The 18475-nt window shown below is 40.4% G+C and overlaps 1 protein-coding gene across 1 annotated transcript in view; it reads right to left on the bottom strand.

Annotated features, from left to right (window-relative positions):
* Positions 1–18475, bottom strand: part of EFHC2 (EF-hand domain containing 2) — a 64931-nt gene that overhangs the window by 27733 nt on the left and 18723 nt on the right. The window contains exons 4-7 of the mRNA XM_054388113.1: positions 13440–13663; positions 10217–10468; positions 7909–8019; positions 7437–7575 (exon numbers count right to left, since the gene is read on the bottom strand). Coding sequence (XP_054244088.1) covers positions 7437–7575; positions 7909–8019; positions 10217–10468; positions 13440–13663 — 726 coding nt within the window. The remainder of the gene's footprint in view (positions 1–7436; positions 7576–7908; positions 8020–10216; positions 10469–13439; positions 13664–18475) is intronic.

Raw genomic sequence — 18475 nt, 5'->3', positions numbered from 1 at the left:
ATATATATAAAGTAAAATTTTATTCACCATTTAAATCATACATATATGAGAAGAATTTGCTACATCAAAGCCAATAGCTTCAGTCCATATCTCACTTTATCCAGAGTTTCAGAAGTTTTGGGTTTCCTCATTTTCCCCAGTCTCAAGTCTTTCCTTGCAGTGACCAATGGTCCTGACTATCCCAGACACTGCAGGAGCACTCCTGGTTCAGCAGGGACATGTCTGGTCAGGGCCCTGCACTCACTTCCCATAGGGGTTACTCCCAAAAGTAAGGGGTAAGTAGGGCTTACTCCCTGCTGCCCTGCAGCCCCTCTTTACTCCTCTCTTGGTAAAACTCTTGCTGTGCCATTTGAGCCCCTTGTTGCTACCCTCTTTCACTGCAACACAGCTTCCAAATGCCAGTGAAATTCACATGGAAGTTAACAGAGTAATACAGTCTTCTGGTTAAATAAGGTTAATAGAAAATGGGAAAGGTGAGAGGGGAAAAGTAACTTGTATATGGGAGAAAGTGAACGAGCAGATCTGAGGCAAATTAAGACAAAAACCATAGAAAACAGGATAATTCAGGTAGCACAGGACCTTGGGAGGTCTCCAGCATGGTCTCCTGCTCAGATGGGGTCAGCCCCAAGTAGACCATGCTGCTCAGAGCTGTTTCTGGTTGGGGTTTGACACTTCCCAGGGCACAGCCTGCACAGCCTGCCCTGGCAGCCTGCTCCAGGGAGTAAAGTTTTTCCTGACCCAACTCTGAGTCTCTTGTTTCCACTTATGTAAGTCATCTCATGCTGTCCTGCGGAGTAACCCTGTGAAGAGCCAGGCTATCTGGTCTCAGCAACCTCCCCATGGGTGGGTGCAGGCAGCTACTCAGGACTCTTTCTGCACTGAGCAAGCCTTTCTCTCCAAGGAGTTCCTCAGTCCTGACCATCCCGGGGTCTTCTCTGACCTCATGCTGGCTCATCCATGACATTCCTGTCCTGACAGACACAAAAGACAGCACACCTAACAAGCACAGAGCAGAGAGGGATAGTCACTTTCCTCAATCTTTGGGCAGCCTAGACTGTGGCTGGTACTCTCTGCCATGGCCCCAAGCCCAGCTTGCTAATGCCCTATGTCCCACAGGACCCTTTCTGAGTGATATATGTAACCTGTATACAAAAGTGGATCCCATGAAACTTAAATTTTCTACCCAGAACTGAAGAGATATTAATAACCTAAACTCGTAGCATGGGTTTCATTGCAAATAGAGAAAAATGACAAAAGTGCTGTCGCTGGCAACATTTTCTGAACTGGTTTGTGATTAAAATGTTTTAAACGTGGCTGTATCAGAAGATCAAAGCAACATATACTCTTAAAATCTGACTTACATAACAGTACTACAAAGTTGAAAAATATAAAAAGTACTCAGATTAATGTTAGAGTTTACCTTGAAAGCACAATGAAACATCTTTTGGTCTTTACCTCAAAAAAAGGGTTCTGTGAAACCCTATCAACATTTTTCTCCCTAAAATCTACATGTGCCTATTTTGTGCCTCAAAAGCACAGAGGCAAAGCACTTGAGATGCATGCAGAAATTCTCAAAGCAATCTCCACCATAGAATCACAGAATAATTTTGGTTGGAAACGACCTTTGCAAGATCATCAAGTCCAACCAGTATATGACTCTACCAAGTCTGGTGCTAAACCATAACACCGCATCCATGTGTCTTTAAACACCTCCAGCGATGGTTATTCAACCCCTTCCTGGGGGTGCCAATTCCAGCGTTTGACAACCCTTTCAGTGAAGAACTTTCTTCTAGTATCCAGCCAAACCCTCCCTTGGTGCCACTCGAGGCCATTTCCTCTCACCCTATCACTTGTTACTAGGGAGAAGAGACGAACACCCGCTGTGTGTGTGCAAACAGGCGCCAATTCACCACTCCCTAAATCCCGTGTGTTACAAAACTGCCTCTCGAGACATTTTCGGTGCGCCTCGAGCGTTTCGTTGATCCCAGCGCAGGCAGAGCAGCGGCCGCAGCGCAGGTGTGGGGCAGACGCGTGCGCGCTCACCGCCGTGCCGCCCGCAGGGAACCGCCGCCGGCAGAGGCTCCTGCGCTCCCACAGCGCCACCTAGTGGCCACCCGGCGGGGCAGGCGGCGGCCGTCACTCCGGACCCATCGCAGCTTGGCGCTGGGATGCGCAACGCGGCTGCTGCTCGTTCAGGTCTTCATGTTCTTCATAAACCTTAATGCCAAATTTCAAGTTATGCAATACGTTAATATGCATTAATCTTTGATCCCTCGAAGTCGGAAGGATTGTAGCAGTGTGTTTTCGCAGAAACAAACCCCTCCTCCTTGCATAGTTAAAAATAACACACTTCCTGTCAAGAGCATTTGGGAAGCCAGCACATGCAGTTGAGCTGATAGACTCAAAGGATAAGCTGATGTGTTTAGATGTGAGTCACACACAGAGCATTCATTAAGAAATCTTTATGTCCTTTAGCACATGTTGATTAAAATTAGCTCTGTAAACTAGAAGGAAACTACAAATTTACTGTAGATGATCCTGCTCTAGCAGTGGGGTTGGACTAGATGACCTTCACAGTTCTCTTCAAACCCCTACCATTCTGTGATTCTATGAAATTATGTGTTAGCCTCAGAAAGTATGTCAAATTCCTCACAACCCAATCTTGGTGTAAACAAAGTCTAACAAGATGTTCAGCACTTCAGTTCTCATCCCTTTCCCTGAGGAAAATGACTTCGCTTCATGCAGATTCACTAAAAGGAACAATGCAAACATCCAGTCTTGTGCCACCTACAATTTCCAGGATCTTCAAGGATTATGCATAAAGACTCTTTCCCAGGAATGAGGAAATTCAGTAAGAAATTGCCATGGAGAAATATAGTTTACAGAAATAGTTAAAAACTCATTCCTGCAACTTTTGAACAGCCACCTTGGTGCAGTAGATAAGCAGCCATGCCCGAGCTCAAAACTCGTTTCATCTTTGTCCTGCCAAAGACCATTAGGGTAGAATCAGACAGACAACTTGCATTTACCCATAGAACACACTCTTGCTGAGATTATCACTGTTTTTTAAGAAAAATTACCTCTGTCTAGTCTGGAAAAGGAATCAATGCTCTCTTCTTGCAGGCTGTGGGGAAACTGGAAGCCTGGGATTACAAATTTCTACTTTCAGAAATAATAGCACAGATATTTTTCCCAGTGTCACCAGTTGTTACTGTATCAACTGATGCCTAGCAGGAGATGGGCTGGCTTTAGGGGTTTTATTTCACCTTGTATACCAAACATGTGCCATATACTAGTGATTTTTTCTCACAACATCAAAACCTGGGTGAGATTTGAAAAAGCACTGGGAACAGCAAGAAACAAAACAGCTCTAACCACATTTTTAGCATATAAACAATTTCAAGATAGCATAGCCGACTTAGTAGGAAAAACTAAATTCTTCAGGAAGATTTCACTGCCACAGAAGAAGCATTAAACCATCTTGAATGAGCTTGTCTGCTTTCAGTTTCAATGTACACTGTCAGATTTTGGTATATATTATAAGATTCCCCTCTGCCCTCAGTCAAAGTGTAAGAAAACCATATTTCAAGAAAGAGCCAAGTGCTACATATCTTGAATTAGAGTGATAACCATACTGAGTATCAGTATGTAGCAGGTATGTAAGAAATTCTGCCTTCAGAGGAAAAGGCCAGACACCCCTGAGCATTACAGCCAAGAACAGGAGAGAGAAATCCCACTAGCCCCAGACAATTTAAGAGGTGGCAGTAACCTGCAGGGATTACATTGTTATCACGATTTTCTCTATATGTATGAGGAGATGTGTAACAGACAGATGAGACCTGTTTTTTGTGAGAGCCTGTTTCACAGTTTAGGTCAGAAGTAAAATAAGGCAATACTACCATCTTCACAACTTTTACATGCAGAGTGAAAGAAAATTCAGTGCTTGTAGAATCATTCATCCAGCTAAAACACAGAATCATCAAGCCAGAGAAAAAGAAAAAAATTATAATTGAAAAAACTTATGATCCCTGAGTCATGATTGTTTATTCTGATTCAAAGAAAATCCTCCTTTTACAGAGTCTTACTTCATGATTATTTCAGTTACCTGAGGAATATAGTCATCTGTAAATGCACAATTATATTTAGAAGCTGCTGCTCAGTCTCCACCACATGTAGCAGAGAGGTTAGACACCAGAAAGACTCTGATCCCTGACATGCCTAGTGAAAATTGGCAGCAGGCTTTAATGCCCCCACTGAGGGAGAAGTAAGAAGTCAGCTGTTATCCAGCAGCAGCTGCCTGGCTAAAAGCACACATGTACTGGCCAGCCCATCACCCTGCACACTGCGCTACCCAAGCAGCAGGTCAGAAAGGGAGCCTGAGAAATGAGGGGGTGGGAGGGCGAGGAGTGCTGGGACAGGAAAAGGATTGCAGGGTGCTGTGAAAAGGCATAACAGACAGGCTTGGGAGGTGCTGGGACGATGAATAAAAATCAGTAGGAAACCAGATTTTACTGGTTTTGTTCCTTCAGGAACAATCTGTTATTTAAGAAAGAACATTTTATACCCAACACTAAACTCTGCTGAAATACTGTATTTAGTGAGAAGAACAAGTATCAGCTTTGCCCCCACTGTGCATCAGTATTTTTCATATTTCAGCTGGGTGACCACAACACCTGCACGGTTACAGAATATTTTTCTCCTCCAGTGAGGCTACACTAAAATGTCTGGGCAGATAATGTCACACATTAAGGCATTTTCTCTTGCATTCATTGCACTGCTGGATGACAGTAATGTCATTATCTTCCTATCGAAAGGCATTAGCTATTGTTTACTCAAGGAAAAGCTCTCCTTTGCTTTTCACAAACAGTAGAAAGAGTAAAACAGGTAAACCCAATATTGGAAATATATCAGATATCATAATCATGTGCTTTAAGAGAAATCTAAACTGCCCTTAATTCTCCTAAAGGGCAAATTCCATTGGCAAGCAACTTATGCTGAAACTGCAGAGTAAAAATAAATATTGTCCTTTATAATGTCTTTGGCAGAAGAGTATAAATTGAAGGGGAGTAATGTGAAAACACAATAACAAACAGCTGGATTGATGCCATGAGGTGCTGAGCACAGTGTCTTGATGTAAGAACCAATTTATCCACTTGCTTACTCTTACTCAAGTAAATGGTCTCCCTGGACTCAAACTGCAATTAAACATGTTTCACTCTTTAATTGGATGGGAGTAGAATGCTGGACACTTTGTGGGACTGACTCCACTGAGAGCACCTTGTATGCTCATCAGATACAAACAGAATTTGTAACTCACTCTTTCTCTCTCTCAAGACCTCTTTTTAAGCCAAAACCTACCCTGATTCTACACCTAGTCCATCTAATTAAAAAGTAATACCAACATTATTTTAATCCTGATGGGGAAAGCAAGAAAGAATTTCACAGCAAATTGTGAGAATCTCTTAGCTTTAAGAAAGTGTGTATTTTCTGTGAACAAGAGAAGGCAGCATCAAGTAGGATGCTTTTTTCATGTTAGCCAAAGTCTTTGCCACCATGTATCCTTAAATGTATGTGCAAAACTCTGCAGTTCCCCAAAGGTCTCAGATAGAGCACATCTTTGTGGGGTTTGTGTTAAGTAGGCAGAGAAACTGGAGACAGCACTGAGAAAAATCAGAAAAACCATCACAGATATAAAAGAATGGAATATGGACAAAGACTGAAAAGTTTCCCCTAGCAGGAATGGCTTAGGAGGAGGATAGGGTGGTAAGATGGTGTATTGGAATAGTGTTCAAATATGTATGAGGTTGTTCTAAAGAAAGGATACTCAGCAGTTGTTCTCCATGTCCAACAAAGGTAAAATAAATACATTACTCTGTCAGTTTACACAAACCAGGTTCAGAGTAGCTATTAAGCCACATTTCTAACTATAAGGTTAGGACAAGATACCTCAGGAGGCAAAGAAATCTCTGCTAAAAGATGCTGATAAAAGGCTACCTACAAACACCTGTCATTGACAATCTATGCATACACACACTGCTGCCTCAGAACAACAGGGAGGGACTAGACCACCTCTGGTCCCATTTTTCTAGAATTCAGCACATCAGCAACTTCTGACTTCTCCTAACTTTCAAACCACCTAATTTTAACATCCAGAGATATAACCAGTTAATTACTGAGCCAGCATTAAAAGATAGGAAGAGCCTTAGTATTTGTGTAACACTTGCATTGCACTGGCTGATACAGAAAGGTCAGCTGCGTTTCATTTACTGTCTGCTGTGAGTAAGAAATCTCCATTCACTGTTCCAGGATATTTTGCTCAAATAGAGGCTACTGCTGCCAAACAGCAGCAGAGGTCTTGGCTGAAGAAAGTCTCAGGGAAGAACCCTCCATTTTGCAACTTTGGAGCTAGACTCACTGTTATTATATGGTTATTGAAGATGGCTTCCTAATGCACTGGCTAGTATAAGAAAAGATTTATTTTGATATAGACAAGCCAAGTTATTACCAAGAAAGTCCAAATGACACGTTTTGCCAATTAAGAAATTTAGTGTTTTAATGGCAGTACTACATCATTTAATCCTCCCAACAGAGCAGACAAGCTTTCATCCAAGCACTATGCTCCATCTGATCACAAGTCAAGCTGAAAAAAGTAGTCTTCTCAGGTATTTTGTTTCATAATGTCAGAGAAAGGCCATAGCAGGATTCTTCCAACCATCACTGAACAGACACTCAACTATATTTATTGAATGAATAAACTGCCAGAAATCAACTAAGTTGTTTTCACAGGAGCATGTCCATAATAGAACCATTAGCAAGTCTGACCAAGCAAACTCAAAGACAGGTAAGCAAAAGCCACTATACCAAAATGCTTTTCCATTATAGACATGTTTGCTAGATGTCTCCAGAATTCAGTGTTGAAACTTCACAGGATACATACTCAAATACACAAACTGCATTGTAAAAACCAATAATGTGATAGCCTACTACTGTCATGTCAGAAAACCTTATTATGTGAGGATTCTGACATCCATAAAAAATGAAACATAGTCTAATGGGGAATAATTGAACTCATTCTACTTACCTGCTCATTACATGCTCTTTATTATTTTCTAACTGCAAACACAGATGTTGGATTGGGAGGGGGAAGGAGAAAAGAAGAAATGGTAGGCTATCCATATGACTATTTCATCATTCTAGTTTTTAAGTTAGGAACAGAACATGTATATTAGATGTTAGTTTTCCATGGAGTATCACATAAGAAAGCCCTTCTGGATCACCTGCAAAATTACTGCTTTGCTGTTAACAGCCTACAACAGATTGCTATTGCTAAAGGTTTTAATGAACATGTTTTGTCAGTAATAAAATTTGAAGACAGCTCTGTCAAAACTCTGAAGTATAAAAATGCACATAAGGAAAGGATAATTACCACTACTTACCAATTCCATACTTTGTCCTGTAATAATCTTTAGTGAATTCATCACAATCACAGAGTCTTATCTTCCTTCCCCAAACATTAATTACTGCCCCTATTTTCAAGTCACTGTCTCTGTAAAATTCCTGATGCACTGCTCCTGTCTAATAAAAGAGGGAACATTTACACAGCAGTTCTATAAATCTCAGAATCCCACAACCTTTCTTAAAATCTAGGTCATTTAGTGTGTGTGTGTGATTTAAAATATAACCTTCATAGTCCATATGCAAGTTTTCTTCACCCCATGCTAAGCTACCTCACTTTCACAAATGTAGAATTTACATACAGTAAATCTCAGTAGTTTTCATTTGAGCTATTCTCCAGTGGCAACACAACTGTATAAATAACTCTCTTTGCTGTAGAGGATAACAACCACGGAAATTACAAAAACTACTACAAGGACATTCAACAGCTGGAGGCATTCAGTAACATCCAACCTTACGATTGTCCAGCATGTAACGGCCTCTGCCTCCTGTTAAGTTTCCAAGCACATTGAGGACAGTGCGACGGGTGATGGTGCCCGGCTGGTACAGCCCAGTGGGAGCATACTGCAAGAAAAGAGACCAGCTCTTCAGAAATGCAGTTAACAGTGATGAAGAAGAAATCAGTTACCTTAGATCTGGCAGGGTTTGGTGTTTTTGTTTTTTGTGGTGTTGGTTTTTTGGTTTTCTTTGGGTGTTTTTTTGTTGTTGTTGGTTTTTGTTTTTTTTTTTTTTACAGACTGACCATTGTTATAGTGTTTTCTTAGGAGAATTTTTAGTAAATTCTAAGGTAAGATTACACCACGAAACCTAAAAGGCAGTGTATATGTCAAATGCCAGGAGAATCATTCAGAATGTTACTGTGCATCCCAAAGTCTCTTTTCTCTTGGAAGCAGGCAGAAAGCAAAGGTTAGCACACTCAAAGTAGCACATCATTCTCAACACCTGTTCTAAAGGCAGATTGGGTTGGTTATAATTATAAACACACCAGTCGGGGTTGCTTCTACTGGGCTAACCACTGCACAAATACAGTGGACTCAAGTCAGCACAATTCTATTGGTAAATAAAAGGTAATATTTTTGTTTCTGTTGTGAGTTTCAAAATTGCAATTGTAATTTATCCCAGTAATATCAAACTTAATGAACAAACACATTATTGTTTTTTTAAATGATTAGCAAACTGCTGATGCACAGCAGATAAACTGAGTTATTTAGTCTTACCAGCTTCCCTGACAGCCCAACTTTTGACTATCTCTGCTGTTCTCAAAAATTCCATCAAATTCAGAGGAACAGGCCAGCCTTTTAAATTGCAACATGCACTTTAATGCTAGAAGGGGTCTGATAACATAGAGCCACTGCTAAATCAGCGTGGCAGAGGTTAGGATGCACAAGGTGAGAGAAGTGCAGTGTTTTGCTGTTAGGGTTTTACTACAAAATCTCATGTACATTTTTGACATCACAAAGAGATTACCAGCATGAGAAGAAAAGGAGGGAAAAGATTTCTCCAATGTGAGTTGACATAATTCTATCATCAGGATCTGTCTGGAGTGATACATTAAGTGTATCCAGCTTGTTAACTTTATAAGCATAGCAGGTTACAGAGGACTCAAATTCCTTGAGGATTTCTCTGAGAGAAGCCTTTTCAATTAAGCACCTGATTAATGCCTGACAAGGCTTATTCATGGATTCCTATTGATTTTAACTAGCTCTGCATAAGGTCTCAAATCTAGGAGCTCAGTTTTAAGAAATCACTCTAAATCTGCTATGAAGAAGCAATGACGTGGAATACTAAAACAGGACTGTTGCAAAAGTTCTACATATAAGTTGTATGGATCAAATCAGTTTCACATTAGTTCTTCTATCAATATTAATTAATTTTCTGGACTTCTATTACCTCAGAGCTTTATGAATATATTTATCTTAATACACTAATAAAGGAGAAAGGAAACCATAGGATATCTTTCTGCCTAAATTCTCCTTCCTTTCAATTTAAGTACAGCAAGCCTAAACTTACTTTTTCCCATCACTTAAATGTGCAAAACAAGTCATGCAATTATCACAGAATACGTCCAGTTGAAAGAGACTTCAAAGATCATCCAGTCCAACCCTCAACCCAGCACGGATGCACAACACTAAACCAAGTCTCTGAGCACTAGGTCCACAGGCTGCTTAAACACCTCCAGGGATGGTGATTCTACCACTGCCCTGGGCAGACCATTCCAATGTTTGAGAACCCTCTCTGTGAAAAATTATTTCCTAACATCCACCTTAAAGGACCCCTGTGCAGCTTGTAACCATTTCCTCTAGTCCTGTCTCTTGCCACCAAGGACAAGAGGATGGCCCCTCCTCACTCCAACCTCCCTTCAGGTAGTTGTAGAGAGCAATGAAGACTCCCCTCAGCCTCCTCTTCTCCAGACTGAACAACCCCAGCTCCCTCAGACACTCCTCATAGGCCATGTGCTCCAGACCCTTCACAAGCCTCGTTGCACTTCTCTGGATGCACTCCAGCACCTCAACGTCCTTCTGGTAGTGAGGGACCCAGAACTGAACACAATACTCGAAGTGTGGCCTCAACAATGCTGCGTACAGGGAGATGATAACCTCCCTGGTCCTGCTGGCCACCTTGTTTCTAATACAAGCCAGGATGCTTACTCTGAAAATACTCTTAAAATACCATTACAATTCTCGTACAGCATTTTTTTAAGGAATTAAACATTTCTTAACTAGAGGAAGAAGTTGAAATAAACTGAAATTTTCATTCTCACCTTTGGAAGTTTATCTCTTCTGAGGAAAAGTGGAACTGCATCCCGGCCTGAGTTTATTGGTGTAATTTCTTTTATATCAATAGTATCATCAGACAAATAATAGTGCAGGACAAGTTCCCGTGGGTCTTCAGACATGGATTCTGGGTCATCCCACACACAGTAAAAACGCAAAACATGTCTATCATACTCCAGAAATTGTTTCAAAGTGTCAAAGCGCTCGTAAGGGCGCAATGGGTTCATACTATCCAGAATCTGCAGAAAAGGGAGAAATTAAGAGAAACACCTTTTTAATTATTTGCTCTGAAAAACAGGATACCAAACTGCAGGATAACCTCTACTCTTAGAACATGTTTTTAGGATTTTCAAATAACACCAGACAATTACAATATATGAAACACTGTTTATGCCATTATCAAAGAACAATTTACAGGGTTGCTGTGCCCTCAGAAAATACATAAAAACTATTTTAGATTGGGTTTGATCTTTTGTTTTTTCTTGCAATGAGGTCTTTCAGATCAGAGAATTGTTAAATTATTTATAGTACAGCTCACATTTTCAACAAATTGCCTATGGTAATCAGATGACTGCAACTCCAAGCAGCATCACCCTTCTTGATTTACTTCCTTAAAAATATTTTTAATAGATGATGTGGTATAAAAAAATAATTCTTTATCTTCCCTTTGATTTCTTTTTCTTTTAGCTTTAAAACATAGTTTATTAACTTTTGATTCATGTCAGTTGCCACAAGTATGTATGTTCTCCCCTCAATATGTACCCATAGCTCTGAAAAAGAATAGCAAATCTCCAGCTAAAGATATATTGCAGCTGATGTGATGTATGGCAAGATGCTATCTACAGTCATGACTGCTGCAGAACCAGTAGCACTGCATTAAATCAGATCCCAGGATGATGTGATCCAATCCAAGGACTGTATGTGCACACTGTTAGTTACAGTCACATAAAGAAATATTGACCTGAACGGGGTATTTTTCCTAAGTCAAAACTCATCACGTCAAAGTGAGTTAAAGGGGGTGAGACAGTCTTTCTAATCTACAAAAATTCTACAAAAATGCTTCCAAAGACGAATGGTGACAGGCATCAATGAGACGATGTAAGCTGAACTGAAGAGAATGCACTGATGACTACAGGCGGTTTATATCAGTGTCTGCATTTCTATTTATTCATTGATACATCTTCTCACCTTAAAAAGCTGATAGGGAGAAGGCCCATTCTGTCAGAGCATCAAATCTTAAAATAATGAGAGCAGTACAAGTTTTGCCTGCCAATGTCCCTGCTGTTCTGAAGCAGTCTTTCCATTTCGGGCATCATAATGTTTGTATGCTACAATCCAGGTATTTACAATCCCAGTACCATCTTTCCTCCTTCCTGGTCCTTGAAGATGCAATAAACAGCCAAATACAGCCACAGAGCCAGACAACATCATCATCCATGGGATATCATCTCCAACAACACTGAAATGTAAATCTAAGGGGGTTGGTACAATTTTCATTGATCTCATCTTCTATTTCATTGTATTCCTTACTTTTCTTTGTAGCTTCATCTTCTGAACATCTATTAGGAGTCTGGTGCAAACTGATTTAATTTTGCTCAAAGCACTTCAGAGCAATCTACCCTTAATAAATAAAAAAAAACTACCTCATGCAAAATAGTCACAGGAAAGTGAGAGAGCATAAAGCAGCCAGAATTTGCAAGATAACTTTTCTGTTATTTCTCAACAGCTGAGAATATTAAGACATAGATTCCATTAATTTTTGGTCTTTTGATGCCCTTACCTCTCAAACATTTCTCCCTATTCCATTCTCTTCAAGTATACAAGTGCACAACACTTGAAAGTGTAGCACACTGGTTTTACAAACAAAACATCTAAGCAGGTTATGCAGTACCACATACAATGTTGTCACAGGCTGCCAAGAGCAAGACAACTCAGCTCATGTTAACTACAAGGTTTGAGAAAGGAAAAAGCAACCTATGCCCAGCCTGAATCACCAGCACACAGAACCAGGAGACCTGTTATAAATACTACCTTTCAATGGAGGGCTGCAAAAAGCCTGACAGCATGAATGAAGTGAAACTAACATCATTGCCTGACAATGGCTCAGAGACATGCAAACTGTCCTATACATCTCTGTCGTGACTGTCTTCCATTTTTGCTGCTGAGAGACGCAGCACTAGGAGGATTAAGCTGAATGCCACAGATACATGGAGTACTAGGCTGTATTTATCTCAACACAACAAGAATCACAGAATGTTAAGGGCTGGAAGGGACCTCAAAAGATTATCTAGTCCAACCCCCCTGCCAGAGCAGAATCACCCCTACCTGATCACACAAGAATGTATCCAGGCAGGTTTTCAATATCTACAGAGAGGGAGACTCCACTACCCCATGGCCAACAGCCCTACAAAGTCAGGTCAAAAGAAAAATACAGTGGATCTGCACTCATATTAACAAAATAAAATAAATTTTAAAAAGAACTAAAAGAAACTATTCCCTACAGAAAACATCGCTCCCACTACTGTTCCCAGAGAAAAGACCTCAGGTCCTGCTGAGGGGAATATACAAAGCATCAAGGAGCTGTGAGTGCAGTTTTTGGAGGAGGTGTGTGTGTTCACATACGCATGAAAGAAGGAAATGCCTTCCAGTAAAACTTTGCAAGTCTTAAAACCACAGAGTGCTGGGTTCTGCTTGACAGAAGAATTTGTTTTACACCTGCAAACAACTGTTAATAACATGAAAGGTAGAGATGAAAGATGATGTATGAATAGACCAAGTGAGTCTGCAGGAAGCCATGGATGTGTTTGAATCAAAATTACAATTAAATCTTCCTTTAAATACTTTTAAAGTGTTAATTATAAATAAATTAGCTTGAGCAAAATCAAAAGAGGAAGACATAATAGGGCATTTGTTTTCTTTTCAGTGCAAAATCGAAAGATTTCTTTTCTTTTTACCAATTAATTCTGTTCTGTTTAGAAAAAGAAATGTGTCAACACCTCAGGAGAAAATCAGTTATATTTGAGATTTCAGTAGGTTAGTACAATGAGCCATAGCATAAAATTCTTAAAAGTTAGTATTTTCTTGGGATTTATGGTGTTGAAAGAGGTAGTTTATATTTGCTCTTAGAGAAATATTTTAAAGAATGCATATTACTAACAGCAATGGCACTTGTATCAACATCAAGTTTTCAGCATTACTGCCTCATCTGACCTTCTGCCGCTCTTTGGTGTACGGATCATCAGGACGACCTGCAGGAGGATTTAATCTAATTCCCATCTTCCTCAGGAAATTTTTTGTAAACTGGTCACAATCTATAATCTTATATTTTCGGGCATAAAAAATTACTTCTATGTTGATATTGAAATGTTCTATAGTATAGAACTGATCTTCCTGAGGAGGTGGAAGTGGTATCCGATGCCGTCGAACAATAGACCCTGTAAGAGAAGTAGAATAAATTCATGAGCCCATGGCTCAAAGGAACACTTCACAGATTTTCTATGCTGATATGACCAAAACAGATGAAGCTGTATGGGACAAACAAAATTATCCTACATTTTGACAAAGAACTATTAGCTAAGATGGTCATTTTTATTGACAACAATATACTGATTGTCTTCCAGAACCTCAAGTTCTGGTATCTGTCTGAAGTTAATACAGAAAATTACTACCTTCTGGACCAAAGAGGAAATCACTGGAATAAATTCCCATTTGTTACTGCAAGTATAACAGGTTAGTATTTTTTCAAAGCATTTGGTTCTCATTATGAAAGCACTTTTATTTTTTAAAAGCAACAGTTGTCTCCTTTACTCATTAGTATCACTTTTTCTTTAAAAAAAAAGAAAACACACAAAAGTTGTGCAAAAAACAGGTGGTGAGAGTGTGTGGGAGGGACAACGTTTGTCTGTACACTCTGCAGGGTGAGGACAGCTATATGTAACTAAAGTTAGAGAAAAAAACTGCCCTGCAAAGGGGAAAAGTGTGACTTATCAAGCATGGAGAGAACAGTGATGAGCTGGGCAGCTTTCTGGGTTGCAGTAAAGAATACATCTCAAAAACACAGAGCCAGAAACTCAACCCAGAGACTCACAGAAACACTATTCAATGGAAAAAGACAGGAAGGGATGGGGCAGAAGAATAAAAAAGGAGAGACATTTTAACTTTGGTAAAGTAAATACACACTTGAATGTCTTTAAATCAAAATACTGATATTCTGAGAGTATTGCAATTTGTTTACATTTACCATGTAAAAAAAAAAAAAAGGAATCTATGATTGGTCTATGAGCTAAAATACATTGATGAATTGGGTAAATTGCTTATAAAGCACTGCTGACAGTTAAGAAACTGGAGCATCTGTCATATGAGGAAATGTTGAGAGAGCTGGGTTTGTTCATCCTGGAACAGAGATGGCTCAGTGTGGGGAGGAAACTTATCAATTGTTATAAATACCTGATGGGAGGGAACAAAGGTGATGGTGCCAGGCTCATTTCTGTGGTGCCCGCTTACTAGGCAAGAGGAAACAGGCACAAATTAAAAGACACAAAATTCCATTTGAACACAGGAAAACACTTTTTTACCTGTGATGGTGATTAAACACTGGAACAGGCTGCCTAAAAAGGTTGTTAAGTCTCCATTCTTGGAGGTACTTAAAACCAAACTGGGCCTCTGGCTCTAACTGATCCTGCTTAGAGCAGGAGGGTTGGACTACATGATCTTAAGATATCACTTCCAACCTCAACGATTTTGTGATCACAGTATCACAGTACATTAGAGGTTGGAAGGGACCTCAAGAGATCATCAGGTCCAACCCCACCGCCAAAGCAGGATCTCCTCAGGTAGTCCGCACAGGAATGCATCCAGGTGGGTTTGGAAAGTCTCCAGAGAAGGAGACTCCACAACTTCTCTAGGCAGCCTGTTCCAGTGCTCCATCACTCTCACTGTAAAGAAGTTTCTTCTCATGTTGAGGTGAAATCTTCTGTGTTCAAGCCTGTTCCTTGTCTTATTACTGTTCCCTGAACCTTTTGTCCCTTGTCTTATTACTGTGCACCACCAAAAAGAGATTGGCCATCCCCACTTGACACCCACCCCTCACATATTTATAGACATTGATCAGGTCCCCTCTCAATCTTCTCTTCTCAAGACTAAACAGCCCCAGGTTTCTCAGTCTCTCTTCACAGGGGAGATGCTCAAGTCCCCTAATCATCCTCGTGGCTCTCCATTGGATTCTCTCCAGCAGGTCTCTGTCTCTCTTGAACGGGGGAGCCCAAAACTGGACACAGTATTCCAGGTGTGGTCTCACCAGGGCAGAGTAGAGGGGGAGAAGAACTTCTCTAGCCCTGCTGGACACACCTTTCTTGATGCACCCCAGGATACCATTGGCTCTCTTGGCCACAAGAGCACATTGTTGTTCCATGGAGAGCTTGCTGTCCACTAGGACTCCAAGGTCTTTCTCCATGGAGTTGCTTTCCAGCAGGGCAGCCCCTAACCTGTACTGGTGCATGTTGCTAATTCTCCCCAGATGCAGGACCCTGCACTTGTCCTTATTGAACTTCATGAGGTTTGCCTGCACCCAGCTCTCCAGCCTGTCCAGATCTCATTGGATGGCTGCACAGCCTGACTGGGTGTCCGCCACCCCCCCCCAGTATCACCCTCAGTGAACTTGCTGAGGGTACTCTCAATGCCCTCATCCAGGTCATTGATAAAGATATTGAACAAAACTGGACCCAGTACTGATCCCTGGGGAACACCATTGGCCACAAGCCTCCAAGCTGACTCTGTCCCACTGATGACAACCCTCTAAACCCTGCTGTCAAGCCAGTTTTCAATCCACCTCATGGACCAGCCGTCTATGCTGCACTTCTTGGGCTTTTCTATGAGGATATTACGGGAGACAGTATCAAAAGCCTTACTGAAGTGACACTACAAGTACATTAGAAACAACTTATAGGTAGCTTAAACACATATGAAATGCATACATTAAAGAGAGGTATGCAGCTGCATGTATGAGAAGCCAGGATTTATTCCAAGTGAAGCTGGAGTTCACAAAGAGCAGCGGATCAGCATAGCTGGGACTAGACTTTTTTTTTTTCGTTATTATGAGAAGAAGTAGGACAACAGTGAAAGTTTTGCCACATCAATACCTCAATGTAGGTATATGAAAACACTCTGCAGAGAATAAAAAGATGGTCCAGTCTTCAGCCTCAGGCTTTTTGCTGTGCTTTACCAACCCAGACACCTCTGTAATATTAGAGTTATAATGTGGATGCCCACTGGCTAAGACCAGACAGCAACCACCAATCCATATTATAATAATTCCTTACCATTATAGGTTCCTAACAACTTTAAATTACAGTAATTATAAAAGGTGCAACTTTAAGACAGCTACAGTAAACATACAAAAATTCCCAATCTAAAAATAGTTGCAGTACTAACCTACTACTACTATAAAAGTTTATTAGACACAATTATCTAAAAGGTCTGTCTCGTTATCTCTCTCTGCAAAGCTGCATATCTTTCCAGTGCCCTTCAGCTGTGCATCTGGTGGTACTTCCCACACAGTCCTGTTTGATGATTTTCCAGCAGTGCTGCTTTGTTTTGGAGGTAGGTGGGGGGGTGGAAGAGGGCCTTGGAAGACAGGGGATAAAAAGAGGCAGAGGAGGAGGGAGAAAGATACCACCATGTGGTTTTATTTGGTGTTTGAAGGGCCTTATTGCTACGTTAATTCATAGAAATTCTTTATTGTTTGCTTTATTTCCCTGAGAACTAATCTGTATGAAATGCCTTCCACTACTACATCATCAGTTGTTTGTTAAATTATGTCTCCTACAATGAAAACACCCCCTTAATTTTCCAGGGGAATAAAGCAACAAAGCAGATTTGCCTTACGTTCCCATTAAAATCGTTATTTAAGACCCATTCAGCATTCTGATGTTTCTCATGTACCAAATCCAATATTCTGGTTGCTGATCATTTGAATGTAAAATAAACGTCAACCTCTATCTGCTCAAACATACTCATGCAGATATTTAAGATGCATCCTCAAGGAAATATTAGTTAGAAAACATGAACATCTTAGCATGATGCAAAACTGCATCCCATTGCTCTTAACAAAATCACACACTTTAAAACATGCTACCTGGTTTTGGCTAATCCCTGGGTCACTCCTACAAAGATCAACAGATAATGTGCTGTCAGAACAGTCCTCTGCATAAATGCAGAGATTCCTGTTGAATCATCACTTTAGTGAGAATATAATGGTTGACAATTTTCTAACATGAGGTGTTTTCTGAGGGCATATTTAACTCAGAACGGGTGAATAAGCCTTCAGCTAGTTTTTCATATCACTTTTCAAAGTACAATGCACATGCCCATTTTCTCTGAGGGAGAAGAATTTCTTCCCTAATGGAAAATGTCTTGTAAAGATAATACCTGTAGCAATCCTTTGCCTTTATTAGGTATCACTGTGCCTGATCTACACATGTAGAGGACACATTTTATATCGTTGAATTTGAAATTTAATAAAATCTGATCAGCTGAGGTTAGGGTTCATCATGTTTTTAAATTGTCCTTCCTTCTGGAAAATAATTACATTTCTTCTTCTAGAAATATGCTAGAAGTCCTTAAAGGAGGACCTGGGTATGTGCAGCACTGAGGTTTGGATGGCTGTTCTTAATGCTTCTTTTGTCTTTTGTCAGTTTATTGAGCAGGCTAACCTATTGCACCACCAAGCATTATTTTAAATACCTGCACCTGGTCAGGCTAAAGCTCCTCTCTATGTGCTCTTGCAGACAGAGTTGAGAGTACCACTTTTCTCTCATAGTGGTTGTGGCATTGAATTCCCATGCCATAATTTGTAGCATATCTTCTTTTCTCTCAGAGATTCTTTGGCAACAACAGCAGCAGCATAAGGACACCTTAATAGTACTGAAAGCCTTTTGACCACAGGTTGGATCATGAAGCTGGGTAGCAAATAATTTGGTCACTGCTGCTGCGTTGCTCTGCAGAATAAAGAATATTCTCAGCACACCTTTCTGACTTCCTCTGTAGTACTTGAGTGCATTAGAGAGAGGAGAGGAATGAGTTACCCCTGGATTTTATACAACATTTGACTGCTTGCACAGAAAGGAGGAGAAGCAAACACTACTATTCCTTCAAGACAGTTTACCCCAATAAACATGGGAGCTTCTTACATTCACTTATTCACCCGTCTCAGAACATAGCAAGGTCATGATTTGGCTACCATTAAGTAT

This window comes from Indicator indicator, chromosome 1, assembly GCF_027791375.1.
Source record: "Indicator indicator isolate 239-I01 chromosome 1, UM_Iind_1.1, whole genome shotgun sequence".
Taxonomy (NCBI): Eukaryota; Metazoa; Chordata; class Aves; order Piciformes; family Indicatoridae; genus Indicator; species Indicator indicator.
This window is presented reverse-complemented; position numbering and strand designations above follow the sequence as displayed.